Source organism: Falco peregrinus, chromosome 7 (assembly GCF_023634155.1).
Source record: "Falco peregrinus isolate bFalPer1 chromosome 7, bFalPer1.pri, whole genome shotgun sequence".
NCBI lineage: Eukaryota > Metazoa > Chordata > Aves > Falconiformes > Falconidae > Falco > Falco peregrinus.
Genome location: NC_073727.1, coordinates 18,690,422 through 18,712,225, shown reverse-complemented (window position 1 = coordinate 18,712,225; position 21,804 = coordinate 18,690,422). Strand labels below are relative to the sequence as shown.

General features: G+C 53.9%; 1 protein-coding gene across 2 annotated transcripts in view; it reads left to right on the top strand.

The window, feature by feature from the left end:
• The window catches only part of SCARA5 (scavenger receptor class A member 5), a 42,559-nt gene extending 20,849 nt beyond the window's left edge, over positions 1-21,710 (top strand). The window contains exons 5-9 of one of the 2 annotated variants that reach the window (XM_027785547.2): positions 3,057-3,137; positions 5,559-5,657; positions 13,022-13,072; positions 18,216-18,407; positions 21,443-21,710. In XM_027785547.2, the coding sequence (XP_027641348.1) occupies positions 3,057-3,137; positions 5,559-5,657; positions 13,022-13,072; positions 18,216-18,407; positions 21,443-21,579 (560 nt within the window). In that variant the 3' untranslated portion in view covers positions 21,580-21,710. Of the gene's footprint in view, positions 1-3,056; positions 3,138-5,558; positions 5,658-13,021; positions 13,073-18,212; positions 18,408-21,442 lie in introns of both variants that reach the window. The other variant, XM_005236660.3, reaches the window with a different exon arrangement.
• The last annotated feature ends 94 nt before the right edge of the window (positions 21,711-21,804 follow it).

Below are 21,804 nucleotides of genomic sequence, written 5' to 3'. Positions count from 1 at the left end.
TGTCCCATGGGATGGTTTTCTGAGATGGTAGAAGAAGTAAGATGAGGTGAGGTGAGATGAGATGGTGGCAGAGGACTGGGGGGCTGCACTGTACCAGCTGATTTTAAGCTGGAAGGGCAGCTCCAACACCCATCCGACCGAGAGGTGCCCCAAGCAGGCAGCTCCCACGTCCCTTCCAGGGTTAATAGAATTGAGGTGGAGTCCTAGTGTGGGTTATTTCCCAGTGTGCTCATAAAACCAGAACAGATGGCAGTTGTCGGAGCTGCCCCCGCACAGGGGACCTCAGCTGAGCCATGCTGAAGCCAGTGTGGGGGAAGCAAGGCATTTCATGTCAGCAGGCGTTGTGCTCCAGTGCCATTGGTGTGGGACATCTTTGCAGAGGATGCTTGGGGCAAAGTCAGGGTGATGAAATGGAGACCTTTCCTCAGTGGCTCCTACCGTAGATGTTTCTAGGGTTTCTTTAACTTTTGCTTGCAGTGGGTAAGCATCTGTTTTGTTTATGCAAATGGCTTTCAGCAGCCCAACCTTTGCTGTGTTGGGGTGCAACAGAGTAGGGAAGAGCTTGATCTGAACCCAGGAGCATGACCTAGGGGCATGTATAGTTTTTACTGCTTGTGCTGGTGTGCCTGGGACCTTCAGGCAGGAGATACCACAGCACCCCAGGGAGGTGGGGCTGGGCAGGGACCCCTGGAGCCCACCCAGCCCACCCTGCTCAAGCAGGCTCTCCTACAGCAGCTGCACAGGATCGTGTCCAGGTGGGCTCTGGACGTCCCCAGAGGAGGAGACTGCACAGCCTCTCTGGGCAGCCTGTCCCCGTGCTCCGGCACCCTCAAGGGAAAGAAGTTTTTCCTGCTCCCCCCCCCGGAGCTCCCTGTGCTGCAGTTTGTGCCCATTGCCCCTTGTCCTGTCGCTGGGCACCGCTGACAAGAGCCCGGCCCCGGCCCCCTGACACTGGCCCTTAAGGTACCTGTGTGCATCGCTAAGGTCCCCTCTCAATCTTCTTTTCCCTTTCTACCTTCTCCGTAGTGGGAGGGGTCCCTGCTTGTGTCGGGGGGTGGGAACTGGATGACCTTTAGAGTTATCATTCAACCTAAACCTCCCCCCAGCCCAGGCTGCCCCCAGCCCCGTCCAGCCTGGCCTTGAGCCCTGCCAGGGATGGGGCACCCACAGCTGCTCTGGGCAGCCTGGGCCAGCGCCTCGCCGCCCTCACAGGGAAGAATTTCTGCCTCATCTCTCATCTCCATCTCCCCTCTCTCATGTAAAGCCATTCCCCCGTGTGCCATCGCCACCTGCCCTTGCCCAAAGCCCCTCCCCAGCTTTCTTGCCGGCCCCTTTAGGCACTGGCAGGTGCTCTAAGGTCTCCCCGCAGCCTTCTCCTCCCCAGGCTGAGCCACCCCAGCTCTCCCAGCCTGTCCCCACAGCAGAGCTGCTCCAGCCCCTGAGCATCTCCCTGGCCTCCTCTGGCCCCGCTCCAGCAGCTCCGTGTCTCTCCTGTGCTGGGGACCCCAGAGCGGGACGCAGCGCTGCAGGGGGGTCTCACCAGAGCGGAGCAGGGGGGCAGAGCCCCCTCACTGACCTGCTGGCCGCGCTGCTCTGGCTGCAGCCCAAGGTACAGTTGGCTTTCTGGGCTGCAAATGCACATTGCCGAGTCATGTTGATTTAATAGCTGTTGTGTAACACCCTTCTTTAATGCTATGGGAACTAAAGTATTTCACCATCCACCCCAGCACCTTCATACAGTGTGTACCTTGCCTGGCTCCTGCCCTGTGTACCCCTGTGGAACAGCTCTTTAACATTTCTGGACCTTCTCCATCATGGAGAATCCTGCCTCTCCTATCCAGGGCCAGCCAATGTCCCTGCTGCATGTGGTTCCTCTTGTTCCCAGCAGCTACGCCTCCTCATTGTACTGAGCTCTCCCGGGTGTCCATTGTTCTTTGTGTCCTTTTGATTTGCCAACTGACAACAGGAGACATGTCCCCAGGGTCTATCCCTATGTCCTCTCAGTGCCCAGACATGTGCACCACCTGGGGAAGAGGATACCCAGAGCTAGCTAAGGCAATATTTCCCTGTAGTCTTCTCCCAGCCCCTGACCATCTCCAGCTCAGGATGTTTCCTGAGCTTGCTGCAGTTCATCTGCTCAGGAACCCACTAATTTCTGCATAATATTTGCAGATCGTAATTACCCACCCATTAGGACTGCTAAACATCCCCCCTGTTCCTCTCCGGATCCTTTGGCATTACCATGTTGCCTGTAGCCCTGGCTGGTTGTTAGCTTTCCGCACAACTGTGAGATTATGGCTTTTGGGGTTTCTAGGAAAACAGTGTTTAGCATTTTCCAATTATCACCCTGGCTTGGTAAGACAAAGACCAAATGACCCCTCCAGGCCTCTTTCTGCCCTATTTTCTATCGTCCCATGAGTCTTTTCTTCTTTTCTGTTCAAATTCTTTCTTCCAATTGTTTTAGCTCGTAATTGTTTTCAGATTTGCAGACTTGGCCCTTTGCAGGCTGAGGAACATAACTCTGTTACTGGGTTGTACTTTCTGCTCACTCACAAGAGTTCGCACCAAAAAGCAATCACCAATGGCCAGTTCCTGATGAGATCAGTGATGCAAATCATCTCCTAAAGGTTCATCTCAACATTTCCAAAGTGCATTTCTTTTTTTTATTATTATTATTTTCTCTTAACATTATTTCATGGGAGATGTCACAACTTTCGGTCAAAAGGAAATTCCAGGAGACTGGAATTTCCCATAGAGTCATGCTCAAGGTGGAACCACAGGAGTTGCAAGGTGAAATTTTCTGGCACATGGGGCAGGTTCATGGAGTCATGTTTGGCCTTTAAAATCCATAGATCATGGAAGAAGGCTGCTGGCAAGCTGCCTCACTGTCACTTTGCTCCTGTCTGCAGGGGTCTGTGTTTATTAGAGGTCCCTGGATACCTGATAAATGATAACAACCAGTGAAGGGTGGGTGGGTGGATGCACTCATATATCTGCTGCACAGCTGCAAAACTGGGGTGCAATGGCTGCACTCCAATATACCTGTTGTTTTTCAGGGCCACCAGGACCTAAAGGAGACCAAGGCAATGAAGGGATAGAGGGTGAACCTGGTCTTCCTGGCCTGCCTGGGCTGCGAGGTAAGGAACAACACATCCAGGATGCCCATAACCCTGCAAGCCTTCACCCAAAATCCACAGAATCAATGGGATGCCTCCTGGTGACTTCCCAACCTATCTCTTGGGACCTTGCTGGCTATGCACAGGTCTTGAAGAACAACGGGGTTAATCTGCTGCCCCATCTCCTGCCAGACTGCCAGTCTTGAGTGGCAAAAAGCTTCTTTCATCTCCCAGCTGGCCCCAGAACAGCGAGAGGCCGCAAGGGTCCATCACCTGTAGGCTGATGCCCCCAGGCTCCTTTGACACAGCCACCCAGCCTAGGTTCCTGCAGAACCTGGCCACCACCCTGTGGTCTCTAAAACCAAGCCCTTACAAGGCACCAGGGCTGGCCCTATGGCCTGCACCCCCCTGGCAGCACATGGGGACCCAGCATGGGGTCCCTCCAGCCTGGCAGGAGTGACTCAGCCACCGGCTGCAGCTCTGAGGCTTTTCATAGGACACTTTTTTGAATGCAAAGAATGCCATTTTTCCCCCACTTCTTAATTCTAACTATTGTTTTTGAGAGAAATGCAATTAGAAAAAGAACAGAAGATGCCCCCCACTCCGAGAAACAGGACTCAGCTTCAGCCTTTCTAATTTTAAATCAAACCTTAGAAATACTGGTTTAGCATCCAGGAGCCAGTGATGGCACAGAGGTGATGGAGGATCCCCTTTGGTGAGGGCTTTCTGTCCCCGGGAGCCTCTTGCCAATTGATCCTGCCTGAGGCACGGATCTTCTCCATCCCAGAGGGTGTCCAGCCCTGGCTTCACTTTGACCGCTGAAGACATGATCCACGTAGGACTATCGGTGTCAGAGCCAGATTCAGCACCTCAGCGCTGCGCATCTCAGCTGCTGGTACTGAGCTGGGCTGAAAACCTCACGTTTTGGTCCACCTTTTCTCCCTGCTCCCCGGTGGGCAGCAGGGCCAGCCAAGCGCGGCAGAGCCAGCCTGGAAACCGGATCGCTCTCCCAAAGCCCTTCTCAGCGCTGGCTGCCCGTGCTCGTTTCACCGACGGCTATATTTTTTTGCGTTGACAGATTCATGGCTGTTTTTCTTGGGTGTAACAAGCATCAGAAATACATTGTCTGGCTTCTTTCCTTTTTTTTTTTTTTCTCCTTCTTTTTTCTTCTTTTTTTTTTTATTTAAACAGAAAACAAAACAATCTCTGGAGGGTTCACCTTCAGGAAGAGCTGCTGAAAGGGCCACTATTTTTAAGTCTTTGTCTTGCTTTCTCTGGTGCTTTTCTGGATGTGGTCACAGCACCAGCCCTTTGGATGTAAGGTCAGATTCAGGTGCAGCCAGGCATTGTAAAGCATCCCTGGTAAATCCCCTTTTTCCCAGCGAATCTACTATCCTGCCTTTTCCCTAGCTCGTCTACCCAAATACAAAGCCAGGTCCTGACACTCTGCAGCATCCCACCTGGGAGGGAGGCAACGTGCTGCCTGGACATAGGAGGGAAAGCATTAATCCCCAGACCATGTCCACTAGAGCTGGTGCCCAAATTCCTCCTGGCAGCTTTTTTCTCCTCTTAAACCAGAGAAAAATATGACTAAGTTTGGAAAAGCCCAGCCCAGGAGGGGCAGATGGCACAGTGCCAAGGGAACCCAGGGCTCCCACCACACAGGCAGGGGAGACCAGCAGCATCGTGCCAGGCAAGGGGCTGAGCTGGGGTGCTGGAGGAGCTTCTCCCCAAGGAGCTTTGGAACTAATCCAAATTCAGGCTCAGGCTTAGGCTCAGGCTCTGCTGGGTTGATCTGGTGGGACCACCACCCCCAGAGCCCACTAGAGCCCACCAAGAGCACGGGGTCCCTCACTCAACCTGCCCTTGCTAGCCCACGTGGATGGAGCTCATCTCTGGGGCTTGGATTTGTCCCCTACAAAGGGAGCCCAAGCTCCCAGAGTAAAGCCCCCATTTCCCACCTCCTGGTGGTCAGGGTGCTCAAAGAAAGGGTTTTAGTCCAAACCCTTCTCCAATAAACAGCAAACTCACCTGGTCAGTGTGCATGGATGCAAGGGACCTGCCACTCATGCTGGGCACATCATGCCTCCTTGGGAGTCTCTGCTCCATGCTGGCTTTTTGCATTTCCTCCTTGATCTCCCAACTCTGGAGCCCAGTTACCTTAATCTGACCTTTAAGATGCTCAGAGCTGCATTAGCACCAGCCTGTCTATGGGTTAAATTGGTCCTGTATCCAGGGGCAGGGGCAGAAAGAGAGGATGAGGTGGACTTTCAGGTGTCTCCTGATAGTCCCAAAGTCCTGGCAAAGAATCAGAGACCAGCTGGCACATCTGCTGGCACGTCTGCTCTGTGTGTGTGTGTGTGTGCACGTGCGTGCACACATCTGGTTTGTGTAGGTCTCTGCTGCAACAGGGTCATTTTTGCATCTTTGTCCTCACCCCAGGGCTACCCGGGGAGAGAGGACCACCAGGACCACGTGGCTTGAAAGGTGACCAAGGAGACCTTGGCCCTCCGGGTCCAGTGGGGATGCGGGGATTCAAAGGTAAGGATCAGCCTCTGTGCATGCTCCCGGGTCGGTCGTGGGGTCTGGCTGGGCTTGCTGGGCAGCAAACTGGTTCTGGAGACCACTGGGACAAGGGACAGAGACACTGGTCATGGGTGTGAGAGTGGTGGGTCCTCTGGCTTGGGACCCACTTGGAGCTCCTGGGGGAAGAGGAAATCTTGCTGAGCTGGGCGCATGCACATAAGCAACCTCTGCACCGAGATCTTTCCACCAAGACACAGAGGTGGAGAGAGTCGGGCTTGAAGGGAGAGGGGCAAACCAGTTGGGTTTGTGATGCTTCTGCCATGTAGTGGGGCTCAGCACAGGCAGGCGGACAGTGCTGCCTGCACTAAGCCCTCCCCAGAGCCCTGTGGGGACCTGCTGGGCTGCCCTCACGTGCTTGACTCCAACAGGGTTTTAGGAATAGCCTTGTGTTTGTTTTCTGGTGACCTTTCCTGTCTCTCTGTGGTTTTGGAGCATCTCACCACACCCTGGCTAAGAGCAGGGAGAAGCTGTGGGTGTAGGAAGTGGCCATGCATCTATTTAGCAGGATGGATTTGTCCCAGGAGACCTTTTAAAAGAAGTTCCACGCTGCAACCTAAAAAGGGATGGAGAATCCTAAAACATGCTCTTTCTGCCTCCAAATGCCTTGTGGGCAGGGGGAGGCAGGAAGAATCCACCCTAAGGCAGGTGCGCCACCCTGGGCAGAGCTGCCCTGCCTGCAGCCTGCCCTGGTCACCAGTGGCCAAAATGGTGTATTCCCCTCATCTCATGCTTATGGATGATGTTGACCTTGGATGTGGCCACGCTGGCCACCAGGACCTCAGGCCATGGCCACAGACCAGTGTCTGTGTCTGGAAAATGCCCGGAGCCCCTGCAGGCAGCACTCCAGGCAGCAGGTGTTGCTGTGCTTCTGGAGGTCCCATGTGTTATTCATCTTGCAAGCTCTCGTTTTCATGCACTGAGCTCCTTGTGTGAATTGCATGTGTGAAAGCTGAAGGAAAATGTCCTCTTTATATGTCTTTCTGTGCTCTGTCTGCAAACTTGGCATCACGCTGGTGAGCTGGCTAGAGCTGGTATCCAGTTTTCCTGTATGTCCTCCAAAGTGCTGGTTGTTGCCAGGGGCAGGGGTTGGCGTGAGACCTCCACATCATTTCTGGTGGCTCATCCTTCACATGTGGTAGCCACAGAAGTGGCCATCTTCTGTATCTTGCATGCCACCAGAAAGCCCCTTGCAGTCTAGGGGCAGGAGCACATCTTTTATCCCTTCTGCACTTTGTGGTGACTTTAGAAGGACCTTTCCTAGAAATATGCCATCCACCTCCCAGTGCCAGTGCCTCCCGGTGCAGCCCCAGCAAGCTTTAGGTCCAAGCAGAAAGAAGACGCAGGAGATGAGGTGTTGCCAGTGGCCACCTCCTGTAGTGAGGGAGCAGCGTGAAGTTCCCAGAGCTGCAGCTCAAGGCAAGAAGGTTGCCTGCAAGATTAGCACCCATCTGGTCCTCTTTCCCTTGAGCCATCACTTCTGTGATCACCCACCCTACTGACACAATGGCTCTGTTCAGCCCACCACTCTCCCAGTCACCCCAGTCCAGGTACGAGCTGACCACCTGGGTCCCCTTAGCTGCTGGAGATGGCTCTCCAGGCCACATGACTGGTTAGATGATATTTATGCAGGGCCGTGTAGTTTTGAAGGACATTGCTGGGTGCTATTTCCATCACCCCATCTAACTGGAAGCCCAGGGTTTCTGGGCTGATGTGGCTGGGGCAAGTCTCCACACTCCCACCAAAGCAGAGGCTGCCAGTGGGGCACAGAGCCCTATGTGCTGCAGGAACAGAGAAACCAGCGTTTCATGCTTGTTTTGGAGCACTGTCTCTTGGGTTTTTTGGAGATAACTCTGGCCTCCAGGATTGCAATGTCGTGTTGTGGGGGTGCGGGACTTGGAGCTGCAGGATGAAAACGCCTGGTCTGATGCTGCAGGAGGTCAAACTAGCCCCTGGATACTAACGCAAGGGAGACATCGGCGCCGAAATGTTCCTGGCAGCGCATCAAACGCCGAGGTCCGCCAACCAAAACCACAACATGTTTTGGGACCGCAGTTTCCTTTCCTTCCCTGGAGCAGAGGAAAGTGGGCTTTTCTCACTGGCCGGTGCCAAGCACTCATTAGACAAACAAATTATCCCAGGGAGCCTGGGCCGGTTGAATTGGGCTTCAGTAGAGGACCAAACCCTGATGCCAGGTTTGTTCTGCAAAACACATCCCTGGGGAATGTGTCCCTTCTGGAGGGAGGAGGTTGATGGACTCCTGCATCACATTTCCACCCCTAAGACAGATACGTTAATAGCTGCTGTGCTGGGTCAGTGCTGAGATGTGTTAACAAACCCCATGGTGGGCATCACAGCTCCACCAAGGAGCTCTCTGGAGACACAACCCTGAGGCTGAAGCCTTTCTCCAGTACTTACCAGCCCAGGAGGTGGTGGAGACCACCCCCAGCAGAGCCCTGCCTTCGGGGGAAAGCTGTGGGCACACCACAGTAGCAGAACATCAACTTCCCCAAGCCTGGTGACCCTTCCACAAAGCTGGTCTGCATCTCAAGGCCCCTTCCCCAGGGAGATGAAGCACTTCTGCTCTTGGTTTTGGGAGATGATGGGTCAGGTGACATGCCGAAGCGTTGATGGACCTTTGCCATTTGGTGCATTGCTTCTAGCTATCATCCTTTCATTGGTATAGAGTAATCCCTGTACCTGAGGAGGCCTCTTGGCTTGAAGAAGATTAAGCTGTCTCCAGGGCTCCACCGGCTGTGGCCTTGATGCACCCTCTTCCTCATGCATTTCTCAGAGGCATCCTTGGTTTGGGGTAAGAATGACTCTGCAGTGGCCAAGCCATCAGGTGTTCTCTCTGGAGGGATGAACCACCTCTAGGTCCCACCAGAGCCCAGCATCCGCACAGGGGTCCTGCCCTCCACCTCCTCTTACTGGCCTATGTGGATGGAGGTCATCTCCAGGGCTTGGATGTGTCCCCTACGAAGGAAGCCCCAAACTACAGCCCCTGTTTCCCACCTCCTGGAGGTCAGGGGTGCTCAGATAAGAGGGTTTCATCCAACCCCTTCTCTATTAAATAACAAACCACACTGGCAGAAAGCACTGAATTTCTATGGTTTATGGGATTCTCTGAAATTTATAGGAAACAGACAGAGCCAGGCAATGGTCCAAAACCGGGCTTTAAGTAAAGGCCTGTTTTTCTGCAGCACTAGTCTTACACTTCTATAATGACTTTCTTCTGAGCACAAGAGAGCTATTGGTTCCCTGGGAAATGCAGCCTGTCCTGGGGTGGGGAGCATCTGAGCCTCCTCACCGAAAATCCCAGGTCAAACCGTCTCACAGTGATGGTCTGACCTGGTCAAGGGACAGCTTGTCCTCTCCGCAGCAGAGTCCTGAGTATTTTCCCTTGTTGATATTTTCCTATCCTTGATGCATTTTCCCTCAAAATTACCCCAGTGGAGTATTATTTTCCTCATTTCCAAATGAGGAAAATTATTCTGGAAAGTGAGTATACATCAGTCATCTTCACTCTTCTGTGGAGAACATCATGCAGGGAACACTTTCAGGAGGAAACAGCAGTAAATGAGCCATGGTAAGGATGGCTAATTTATAGATAAATTCAGGGCAATAAGAGAAGTCCCCTTCCTAAATACCATGTGTAAGCAAGGAGGAGGTTTTCTGGCATGTTGCTGAAGGCAGAACATCTTTCTGCCTGTGAAGATGGGGATTTGGCAGCTTCTCCTGGGGATTCCTGCGAGACCATGGTGGTCCACCTCACCCTGCACACCCAGGAGCTCTTTCCACCCTCCTCTGGTGACATCCTTTCCCATGAGCTATGCAGGTCTTGTGCCCCGCCTCTCTCAGAAGCACTGATTTTTGGAACAGAGGTGATGCCCAGGAGCAGGACGTTGGTGGGGTCCAAGCTTCTGCCATGGGAAGAGCTGAGGGTCACTTGTCACAGTGTCTGTGCCAGAATTGTGTGCACAGTCCAGAAGAACAGCTGGAACTGCACCGATTCACCTCCTGTGGGAAATGGCCGAGCAAAACCTTGACACTTGTTGAGTGAAGGCACTGGATAGGACCTCCTGGTAGGACCAGCAGTGATGCCAATGAGGGGCTCTCCTGAACTGATGGGCTCTGTCCCAGCCCCAAGGCTCTCTCCATTCCAGCTCGCAGGGATGCCCCCAGCTGGGGATGCTCTCCAGCCCTGATACCTCAGGAAGCTGGGCTTGACCTCAGGGTGAAGTCAGCAAGTTCTGCCACCAAAGGGGCTGTCCTCTGCTCATCAAAGAGCTTCTATGGAGAAAAGAGAGACAGGAAGGGGGGGGAAAGAGAAAAGAAGGAGAAAAGCCTTCCAGGAGAGCAAGGAAATAAAGGGACTTGGAGGACTGCATGGGAGAAGCCAAGGCGGATAGGGAAGCACAAGGCACAGGGGTTGGGATGTGTTTTAAAGCACCCTCGTGAATCTGTTGGCATCGTCCATAAAGTGCTTCTTTCTTTTCAAGGGTCTTTCGTCTGCCAGATGTATATGAAACTAAAAAAAACCCAAAAACAAAACAAAAAAAAAGAGCAAAAAACCAACTCAGCTTAAACCTAGCGCAGCAGTGCAGGTCAGGGATGGGAAGTGGAAGCACACCCAGAACAGTGTGCCTTGGGTTAGACCCACTGACCCACCCCAAACCAGCATCAGCTCCCATGATGGGCTGTTCCCAGTGACGTCTGGGAGAGGTCCAGCTGCCCTGCAGAGAGCACGGTGGTGTGCATGGTGTCACCGTCCCAGGCCATAGGTGATCTCAGGATTGCTCCTGGGGCTGCCCTCACTGCCTCCTCCAGCAGCTCCCATTGCACTGGCTCCTCCTTTCCCATTCATAACCAGTTCCTGCTCCTCAAGAGCCCCTGGACCCATTTTTAACTGCTCAGCATCCTTAAGCTGAGCCTATCTACTGCTTTTTGGAGACCTTGGTGCACTCCATTGGCTAATGACACCCGAATCAGGGCTCCCAGGAGAGCAGCATCTGGCCCTGAAGATGTGCTGGGTGTCTTGCTCTGCCTTGTGCCAGGAGCCCTTGTTTTTCCCCGCAACATTCCCGGCTGCTGGAGACATCTCACCATGGGCTCCACTGCCTTTTGCCAGCCCTGCCGCTTTGTAGAAACAGATCTGGAGACATCTTACCATGGGTTCCGCTGCCTTCTGCCAGCCCTGCCACTTTGTAGAAACAGATCACAGAATTGTTTGGGTGGGAAGGGACCTTAAAGACCATCTAGTCCCACCCCCCACCATGGGCAGGGACCCCTCCCCCCAGCCCAGGCTGCCCCCAGCCCCGTCCAGCCTGGCCTTGAGCACTGCCAGGGATGGGGCACCCACAGCTGCTCTGGGCAGCCTGTTCCTCTTGCAGCGGTGCAGTATGGTTTCAATTTGTGCCAAGTTTTTTTGCCTCAGTCTTTTTCTGAATGGTTTCTAACCATTTGTGACAGTTGTCTCCCATCATTAAGAGTGTTTCCTTCTCCTGCAGCATCTGTGAAGTCCCCAGCTTGTCCTGGTTGCTGTCACCTCCTGTGACCAGCAAGACACAGCAGTTATTCACTCCAGGAGTTTCAGCCCACAGCATTCCTGACCAGTGCAGCTGATACATTCCTGTCCCTTGAGCTCCACCTTTCCACCTTCACCTCTCTCCATCATTCCTATAGGATGCCCTATAGGATGCAGCCCAGACCCTGCAGGGAAAGTGCTTCTGCTCTAGAAGAGCTGGATTTTTGAGGACAAACACATCAGAATCGTAACTGTTGCTTTCCAACCCCCTTTTCTTGGGGCTGGGGAGGGAAGGTGGTGGAGAGCATGGGCTGCTCCAGTGTCCCAGTACCATCACGTGCTGGCGAGCAGCATCTCTGGCCTCTCTCCCGCTGCTCAGGGGGCTGCTGTCATCTGGTTCCCATCAGCGGGCAGGCTGCAGGCAGCTTTCCTCCATCTGACACAGCTGCGGCTGCCCAGGGGAGCAATCTCGCCTTCCCAGAGCCTCCAAGTTAAAGGGCAAGAATTTCCTGCGCGGTCTCTCTTTTTTTTTTTTTTTAATATTTTATTTTATAAGAAATTTCTGAGCGTGTGTGTGTATGTGTGTTGTTTGTTGTTCTTACACGGAGACAAAAGAGAAGGATACATTGAAGCGGGGCTGTGCTGCAGGGCTGGGACTCGCCTGGAGCATCATTGGCAGGAGCAGCCCGGAGCCTTCCCTGGCCCCTTCCCTCTGCAGCCTTGGGGCAAAGCCAGGACCAGCAAAGCCAAGCCCATGGTCCCACTCAGGACAATGGTTTTCAGTGGTGCTCACCACGGGAAAACACAGCTGCTGCCTGCCAGGAGCAGGGGCAGGGGTTAAGGGAGGTGGTGGGATGCAGGCAGAGGCAGCCCGTGCTTGCGAGATACAGGGAAAGCCAAGCCATGACACAGATAATTATTGAGCTTATTATTTTTATATGGAAATAGGCGTGGTTTTGAAGGCAGCCTGTTTATCCAGCTGGTCTGAACCCCCGGCATCATTGCTTCTCGGTGGGTCAGGGTTTGGGTTCAGCAAATCCACTCGTGAGGAGGCACCAGCTGGATGCAGGAAGGGTCGATGCTCCGTTGAGGCTGCAAGAAGCCACATCCCTGTCCCTGACCCCTGCCAAATGAAGCAGTTTTAGCCCCAAATAAGGGTTTTCGTCCCCAAATTCAGGGTTTGCTTTCTTCTATTCCTGCTCTGCTGCTGCCCTGCAGCCAGGGCTTTGGCTGTTCAGGGCAGGTGGGGTAGCAGAGTAGGTGGGATGGTTTGAGGGACCACCAGCCCTCCATCCTCCATCTGCTAAGGGACATGCACCCCAGGAGGATTTCTGGGGGGTTCTCCATCCTCCCATCCTTACCTTGCCCTGGGAGCAGGGACGTATTGCACAGCCCCAAGCCCCCCACTGAGGGGTTACCCAGGGCAGGCCCCCCCTGGCAGATACAGAGGGAAAGAGCCACTTTGGGCATGAAATACAAACACATAGAGCCCGGGGAGCAGCTGGCCCCACATGGGATAAACCCTGCATGAAGCTGTGCTTTCCCAGGGCCGGGTTGGTTCTGCCTTTAAAAAGAAGCATCCCAGGAGAAGCCAAAGGAGCGAGAAGGTGGGTGCCATCGCCATGCAGCGTGGCTGGGGACTCAGCAGAGGGGCTGACAAATCTTTTGCTGTTTCAGTTTCCCCATACTGAGAAAGCCCTCCAAGAGCTAGACACACAGCTTTACTTAAGAGCAGGATATCCAGTAAAAATCTGATTTTAACAAGATTTATGCCCCGTGCTTGCTCTTTTCACAGGTGACCGAGGCCCGAAGGGTGAGAAAGGGGACCGAGGTGGCAGCAGCATGGGTAAGCTCTTGCTCCTGGTCATCTCGCTGGTGCTCCGCGCATGGTGTTGGTGGTGTTTGCAGGGTTAGGAGCCTGCAGGGGAAATGCATCTGCCAAGAGGGCAGCACAGCAGCAGTTGCTGCCAGGACAAGGCTGCTGAGTCCCATGCTTTTGTCCTGCCGGGGCAAGGAAGAGCCAAAGCTGGCGGGAAGGGTGGAGGGATGTCAGCATCATGCGAGGACTGAGAATGCTCGAGGAAAGTGGTTGTGATGTTAAGGCAGAGCCAAGCAGGGGGAAGCACTTTGCTTTGCAGCCCCAGGAGCCATCAGCGTGCTGAGATCCTGGGCCAGGCTGATGGGGCTGGACTGAGGATGCCCGAAGCTGGTTGGGAGATTTCACTGCCTGCTTTTTCCGGGGAACAAACAGGATCAAGCTCAGGGCTGAGCTCTCCCACCCTCACAGGTGTTTTGCTGGCAAACAGCATCATCCCTAACCCAGGGACATCCTAGAGCTGGCAGCAAGAGAAATGAAGGCCTGGAAGGACACATCTCCCATTCACTGCCCCAGGGCAGGATTGGCTCGAAGAAGCATTTTTCCAGGGCTTAGAGATGGAAATGCCTGTTTGAATGGAGGCACCTGGGCCACCATGTGCTGCCGACCTCCCATGCCCAGCAGCTCTGCCATTGCTTTGGGATTTCCTCTGGGGCCAAGACCAGCAAGTGCCCACTGATCCCCAGTGTTCGCTTTCTGGGCTGGCAAGCCAAGAAATGCCAGGGAATGAGCCTGGAGCCAGATCCTGCCCACCCTCTGCTGTGCTACAGCTATGCTGTGCAGGGAGCTTGTCCCTGAGACCCCTGGCGATGCTGAGGGTTTCCTCAAAGCTTTGGGCATCCCTCCTGCCACCCCAGGGACATCTCTCCTTCGGGACATCCCTCCTGCCTCCCTGAGGACATCTGTCCTGGCTCTCCAGGGACATTCCTCCATGGAGATATCTCCCCTGCCCCTCTAGAGCCATCCCTTCCTGAGGATATCCCTCCTGCCACCCTAGGAACATCCCTCCTTGGGGACATCCCTCTTGCCTTCCTGAGGATATCCCTCCTGCCTCAGGCACCCAAGCAGGAGCTCCAGGTCCCAGCTGCCAGCCACCATGACACCCAGTGGTGCCAAGCAAGAGCAAGGATGTGGCAGGGTTAGAAGGGAAGCAGCAGCAGAGGTAGCTGGGGAGCAAGGAGCATCATGGTGGGATGCACCAGCACCCCAGCAAAGACTGCGGGCCACAGTCCCCTCCAGCCACTGCTTGATGGGCAAGCGCAGCCAGTTTCCCTCTGCAAAGTACAAATGATGGAGTATATCACTATTTAATGTCCTGGTAGACACACCCCACCTCTACCTCCTGGTGACTTGATGTTTGCATCCATATTCCCAAACCAAAGGGGCCAGAGCAGAGCAGGGGCAGCGGGAGAGGATGGTGGGGAGCCCAGGGAACCAGGGGCAGATGGTGTCCATTACCAGGGAGGAGATGATATCTCAGCCCATCTGCAAAGAATCAGGCCCTTGTTTTCTCAGCCACCTGGAGTTATTTCTCCTCTTTAGCTTTTCCTTTCCTGTTTTGCTGGTTCTGGGGGCTGGGCCAGGGGGAGGTCAAGGGGTTTGGAAGTAATTGCTGAAGCAAAACAAATGCACATGCACAGGATGATGCTCTCAGGGTTTATTGGGTGTGTTGGAGAGGGAAGGGGCCATAGACCTGCTCCGACATGGCTGAGGCCAGGCCACTTTGCAGGCAGGAGGTTGATGCAGGCAGAGAGCACAGCTGGGATGCTCCTGTGCTGTTCTGGAGCTGCAGCCTAGGAGGGCCTGAACTAGAACAACCTTCTGCAGCCCAACAAGGTGGACAACCTGCTTGGGTCCTGGTGTGTCTCCTGATGGCTTCACCAGCTTGCTGGGGCCAGTACCTGGGCACAGCCTTGGCTCTGGCCACAGCTTCTGCAGTCCCCAGGGCTCATGGGCACTGAAACAGCCCTGGGCTGGGCTGGGCAGGGCTGTGGGGATGTTACAGGCAGCTGGCCCTGGTTTCGGAGGAGACTTCTGGGTTTTATTAGCTTTTATTAGCCTTCTAAGCAATGCTTATTAGAGGCTTAAGTGGAAGGGTAGTGGCCAGGACTTACATGGCTGAGTTCTGTGGCTTTATTAGCAGCCCTCACCCTGCTGATTAATGTGAATGTCTTGGTTGTGCCTGGATCCGTGCCCTGATTGTGCATCTCTGCCCCCTCTTGGGGAAGCAGTCATCATTTTCCAGCATACATGGGCTTTGAAGAGCATCCAGTGAAGAGCTGGGGTGAGAACAGGCTCACAGCTGGAGGAATGAGGGCTTTGGGACTGGCAACTGGCTTGGGTTGGAGATATGGAGCTGGTCCTGGACAGGATGAGCAACCGCCTGATGTTGGATATAGGGAACTGGTCCTGGACCATCGGTCACCTGCCTGTTCTCCAGGCACCAGGGAACGTGGGCAGCTCTGGAGGCAGAGCAGGATGGTTTTGTGGATGGAGGGGGTTATGCCTGCCGGTGGGCTCCATGCTCCATTTAGCTATTTCTTTCCCGTAGCCATCACAGACATGAGGTGACAGCACCCAGGGAAGGATCCCCTGCCCTGGGATGCTCCAGGGTGCAAGAGGGATGATGGTTCCAAAGCCCCAGTGTTGCATGGTGCTCGGAGATCAGGCAGGCAGGTGGACTCCCCAGGTGCTGGTGCCTAGGGTCACTAAACATGTGGAACTAGGAAGGTGATGCTGTGTGGCTTGCCACCTTGACTTGAGCAGTGGAGAAGTGCTGGACCCTGGGTTTCCCTGGCCAGGACCTTGCCTGGAGCAGGGAGGTTGGGCTGGCTCCCTAGCAGGGGACACTGGTGTTGGACCCAGCACAAGCTTGGTTTGGCAGGAGCAGCTCCCCTGGCAGCTCCAGGCAGCGTCCACAGCTCCAGCGCACATGTTTGCCTCAGAAGAGTCACTTCATCCAGCCCGCTGATGACACCATCCCTGGGGTGAGCCAAGGCAGCTGCCTTGGTGAAGCTGCTCGAAGGCTGGGAGGAGACACCTCATCCCAGATAGCAGGGACTGGTTGAAGGAGACAGCCAGCAGCATCCCAAAGGAGCCCCTCTGCTGAGATGTGATGTCACCCCTCCAGGTCTGTAGCAGAGCTGTGGACAATAGCAGCGAGATGGTTCAGGGACAGCAGGAGATGTTTCCTGGCTCCTCGGTGAACCTGATGCTCTGCCCAGATCCTGTAAAACACACTCGGGTTTTCCAGACTCGTTCTTGAGCCTGAACCTGAGCAGGTCCTGGAAGTGGGAGATGAGCTGGTGCCAAGGCCAAGCAAGGACTGTGCTTTCTGGAGGTCATTGGAGGAGGTGGCCCTGTTCCCGCTGGGAGCAAGCCAGGGAAAACCCAGAGTCTGAAACATGAAAAAAGCAACTTTTGTGCAGGCCCCAGCTGGTCAGCAGTGCCAAAACCCATTGCATCTCTGTGCAGCAGGTCCCAAACGCAGCTCTGGTCTCTAAATGTCCCATTAACTCTGCACCCCCCAGCCCCGAGAGACTGGGGCAGGCTGGGACCCTGCTTCATCCACCATGGCCAACTTGGTCACTAGCTTGGTTGGCCAGGGTGCCTAAAGAGACCTCAACTAAGCACGACTGCCCGCAACGTCCCACCACCATGGAGTTAGAGCAGATCTTGGACCGGTGTCAGATTTTACCCAGCTCTTTGCGACTCCCTCTGCAATGGTCACCTCTTGGTGAGGTGGAGGCCTTTTGGATTCATCACTTGAGAACCTGCCATGGTCCATGTACTGGCAAAATCACAGACAAGAAGGTTTTGTTCCCTTTTGCATTGCTGGGACTTTAGTGGCAGCTGTGGTGGTGGTGGGTTTGATGGTGTAGAAGCGGGGCGCAGCCCCTTGACCCCCTCTCCACCAGTGACCAGAATGGGATGTAGAGAGATGAGCTGGAGCATCGATGGTCATCAAGGAGGAGATCTCGGCCTGCCTGGAAATGCTTCACACAGCAATCCAAACCCCATTTATCTTTGCATTGGAGAAATAATGTCGTTGAGCATGGATGGGGTGGGGGGGAAGAACCAAACCCGAGCCTTGGCGTTCAGAAAATGTCTTTAAATCAAAAATCTCTGAGCAGCTGCAATACAACGTTGTTTGGGGGAGCCCAGCTCCACCCTCGGCGGCTGTCCCAGCCCATGGTGAGTCACAGAGCAAGCCCAGCTGCCTGACAGTGATTTTTCACTGTTCAACCCCTTTTTCATCCCAAATAACAGGGTTTGTGGTGTGTTTCTTTTGCTGGCTTTCCTTGGCTGCGGGTGGAGGAAGAGCCGTTGTGATTTGTTTTTGGAGCTGAGGTCCTCGGCCATTCCCCTGTCAGATAAACCACTGCCGCCCCGTGCCTCTCCCTGGCTGAAGGATGAAGGGTGACCATACCGGTCTTGCCTAGCAGGAGGGCGGTGATGGGAGGAAGAAGGCTGAGCAGCCAGCTGGGCATGGAGGGAGCAATGCCGTGGTGGGAAGGAGGATAAGCCATGTCCTCTCATCCCAGTTTGGCATTTCAGACTGGTGTGAGCCCCCTCTCGCTTCAAGCATGAGGTCAGGGTCCAGCCAGGTAGTGTGGACTTGATCCGGGGTCCTGTCTCCAGGCTGGAAGAGCCTCCTCGTGACCTGCTGTCCCCTTTCATAGTCCCTTTTGGAAACTCTTTGTGCCCTGGTTTTGCTGCCATCTCGCTTCTTCCATCGGTTGCTCAGGTCTCTCTTCTCATCACAAGCTTGTGCTGTCTCTGGTCTCACCTTGATGGCTTCAGGACTGACCCTCGCTTAGCGTCTGCCCTCCCTGCAGCACTTTTAGGCTGCAAATGGGTTTCCCATCTTGGCATAACCATTGCAAGGCTTAGCCTCCTCCAACAAAACCCTGGATTTGATGGGACCCCTCCAGTACCATACCCAACAGTGGTGGGATGTCCTCAGGTCTCCTGAGGGTCCATCACCCAGTGCTTTCTGCAGCCGTGCATGCCAAAGGGAGGGCACAGAAGGTGGACCAAGGCAGATGAGGGGCAGCACTTGGAGATGCCACCACGCTGCCCCTCTGACCTCCCTCTCTTTTCCCACCAGCAGCTGCTGAGGAGGGGATGATTCGGCTGGTGAACGGCTCTGGCTCCCACGAGGGACGGGTGGAGGTCTTCTACGACCGGCGTTGGGGCACAGTGTGCGACGATGGCTGGGACAAGAAGGATGGAGATGTGGTGTGCCGGATGCTGGGCTTCCGAGGCGCTGAGGAGGTGTACCGCATGGCCCGGTTCGGCCAAGGTAAGACCTTTAGAATCAATCAATAGAATCAATCACAGCAGCATTTAGGTTGGAAAAGATCATCAAGTCCAACTGTTAACCCAGGGCTGCCAAGCCCACCACTAACCCATGGCCCTAAGCGCCATAATGACACCTTTTTTAAACACCTCCAGGGATGGCGATTCCACCACCTCCCTGTGCCAGTGCTGGACAACCCTTTCAGTGAAGAATTTTTTCCTAGTATCCAATCTAAAACTTCCCTCGTGCAACTTGAGGCCATTTCCTCTTGTCCTTCCACCTCTCCTCCCACCTTGCCCACTATAGGTACATGAGGCCAGCCCATAAATAAACAAGAGACCCCCCAAAAATGAGCCTGGAGGCACCCAGCAGGTCCCCACGAGCAGGACATGGGCTGTGGTGGCCCAAGAAGCTTCAGTCTGGTTGAGCAGTGGTTTATTCAGCACAGCCAGCCCCGGGTGTCTGCAAATATTTTGGCCTTGGCTTGTGGGACCGTGTGCGAGCACATTGCTGGCATTGGCCCAGGTGGCTCCTTCCCCTGCTCTGGCTCCCTTGGTGCACACACCCTGCCACATGCTGACTCAGCGCCGGAGGACTGTCCCTGGGCTTGTTGTTTTTGAACAAATGTTTTGGGTTTTTCAGTTGGATATGACTTTTGAAACCTATTTTCTCTTTAGAATAACAAAAGAAAAAAAAAAAGAAGAAAAAGCTTTTAAAAACATAGGGGAAATGTCAGGAACGCTTTGGTGGGTGGAAGGGTGGCTTTTGGCCCCAAACTGTTGGGTTGAGATGCTTGTGCCCAGGCCCACTCCCTTTCTACATAGGCTTTTTAACTCCTTGAGTTGCCTTCTCTCCAGCTGCTCAGGGCTGCCTGGGAGACCATGGATCCTGAAAGCAGGTAACCACCATGGCCATCATCTAGCCATGACCACGCTGGTTGACCAGACCTGCTCTGTGAGCGCAGCTAGGCTCCTCCAAAAGGTGGTGTCCTTCACACCAGCCTTGGGAGACCACAGAGGTTTTTTCACCACCACTGCCCTGGCTACCCACACCTGAGTTTCTTCCCCATCTCACACCATGGTCCTCTATCACCCCCCTAAGCTAGAACAGCCACTTGGGATCCTGACACACTCATCATGCAGAGCCTGCGTTGGGGCATGGCCTTGCCTTGGGTTGTTCCAGCTGGGAAGAGCTGCCACTCCATCTCTTGCAACCCCCTCAGCATGGCAAAGAAAGCCCCCAAATCCCCCAACCCAGCAGCCTCTGGATGCCCAGAAGATGCAGAGGGACATGGCCTCAAAGGTCCTGCCACACCGCCGTGCTGCCTTCGGTTATCCTTGATGGCGCAGGAGGACCCCATCTATTTCCCACTGAGCATGACACATACAGTGCCTTGCCATGGCCACAAACTGCCACATGCTTGTGGCCGGTGTCTCTCCTGCGGGTGTTTCCTTCGGAACAGGAATTGTGTGTCCCTAGGGGCTCGGTGGCCCCCAAAATCTGAGGCTACTCCCCTGCCATGTGCCAGATGGACTGTTGCACCCATCACCTGTGAAAGCAGACCTGGGGTCCACATTTGCACAGGGGCAAATGAGGAGACTCACAGATTTATAGCACGATTTGGGTTGGAAGGAACCTTTGAAGACTTGGTTTTGTTGAACTTCATGAGGTCCACATGTGGCCACTTCTTCAGCCCATCAAGGTCCCTCTGGATGGCATCTCATCCCTCCAGCAAATCAACTGCACCACTCAGCTTGGTGTCATCTGAAAATGTTCTGAGGATGCCCTCAACCCTACCATCATTGATGATGGTCATTGTTGAAGGTATGGGAGGTTTAGGTTGCATATTAGGAAAATTTTTTTCACCAGACGGGTTGTCCAGCCTGGGAACAGGCTGCCCAGGGAGGTGGTGGAGTCACCATCCCTGGGGGTGTTTAAAAGACGTGTAGATGTGGCACTCGAGGACATGGGTTAGTGGTGGGCTTGGCAGTGCTGGGTTAATGGTTGGACTCGATGATCTTAAAGGTCTTTTCCAGCCTAAATGAGTCTCTGATTCTATCATACTGGTGTTTATCCCAGTAGGGATCCTTGAGGGACTCCTTGCATTACTATGAAAGTGCCCTTGGGGGAAAAAAAAAATTGCAAAGGAAACAGAGGGTTTTGCCATGGAGGGGGGCTCGGGCTGGGGAACAGACTCCCCCCAGCCCCATCCCAGATCCAGCGACTCCAACACAGAGTTTTGGCAATGGGGGCTTGTGGTGGTGGGGAATTAGGATGCATCACAAAAATTCATGCCAACCAAGGAGAAAAGCTGGGATACGAAGTGTAAAACTACAAGAGTCAGTATTGATTCCGGCATGTGGGGTGTCCCAGCCAAATCGGGGCTCCCAAATGTGGTTGCAGATGGGTTTCTTCTCCCCTTCAGGTGTTCAGGTACACTAAGGCTGAACTAATCACTTAAACCCACTACTGATTACTAATCCCAGGAAAACTTTGCAAAGCAACTCTATTTTTGCAGCATTTTCTCTGGTTGTCTGTTGGTCCGGATGCCCCTGGAGCTGGTCATGCTTGAGTTCCTGATCTCCGGCCCCAGGATATGGTGGGAGGCTTTCAGACCCCTGTCAGGGGGCTGTAGGATGCTGCCATTATCTTGGCTGCCCAAGGGCATCCTTTATCTTTATTTGGCTTGAAGCTTCCAAGAAGTAAAATCCTGATTTCCAGTTCTTTTGTTTGTTTTAAGCATGAAGAAGACAACAAATCTACAGTAAAACTCCACTACCTCTTCACATTGCAATGTATAATGTGAAATAATATATATTTTAACAAATTTTATGTATATTACTATAGAGAAGGATTGCTAATAGAATTAGGGGAGGGAATTTTTATAACAGACGAAGCCTTTTGTTCAAGAATGGCGTGAATTATTTCTGCTTTATCTTTTCAATTTATTTCTGCTTACCCTGGGATGCGGGGATGCAGTGCCCTTGGTCGGAGGGGATCCACAGAGGTGCACTCACTGGATACCTGGTTTTTTGCAGGCACGGGGAGGATTTGGATGGACGACGTCTCCTGCAAGGGGACAGAGGAGAGCCTTCTGCACTGCAGCTTCTCCAGCTGGGGCAAGACCAACTGTGGTCACGCTGAGGACGCTGGTGTGAAATGCCTGACACCATGATGGGGGGGCACCCCCCCTCCTTCTGGCTGCAGGGGTCCAGGGCAGGGGCTCAGCCCACCCTGCAGATCTCACCTGTGCTTCCTGAAATGGTTTTATTATTAGAGAAATAAATGCCTTTTTATTATTCTCCACCGTGCTGACACAGCTGTGCTCAGAAGGGGGGGTGGGGGGGTTCAAAGAGCAATGGGGATTCATGGAGGTCCAGGGGGGTGCATGGGGGGTGTG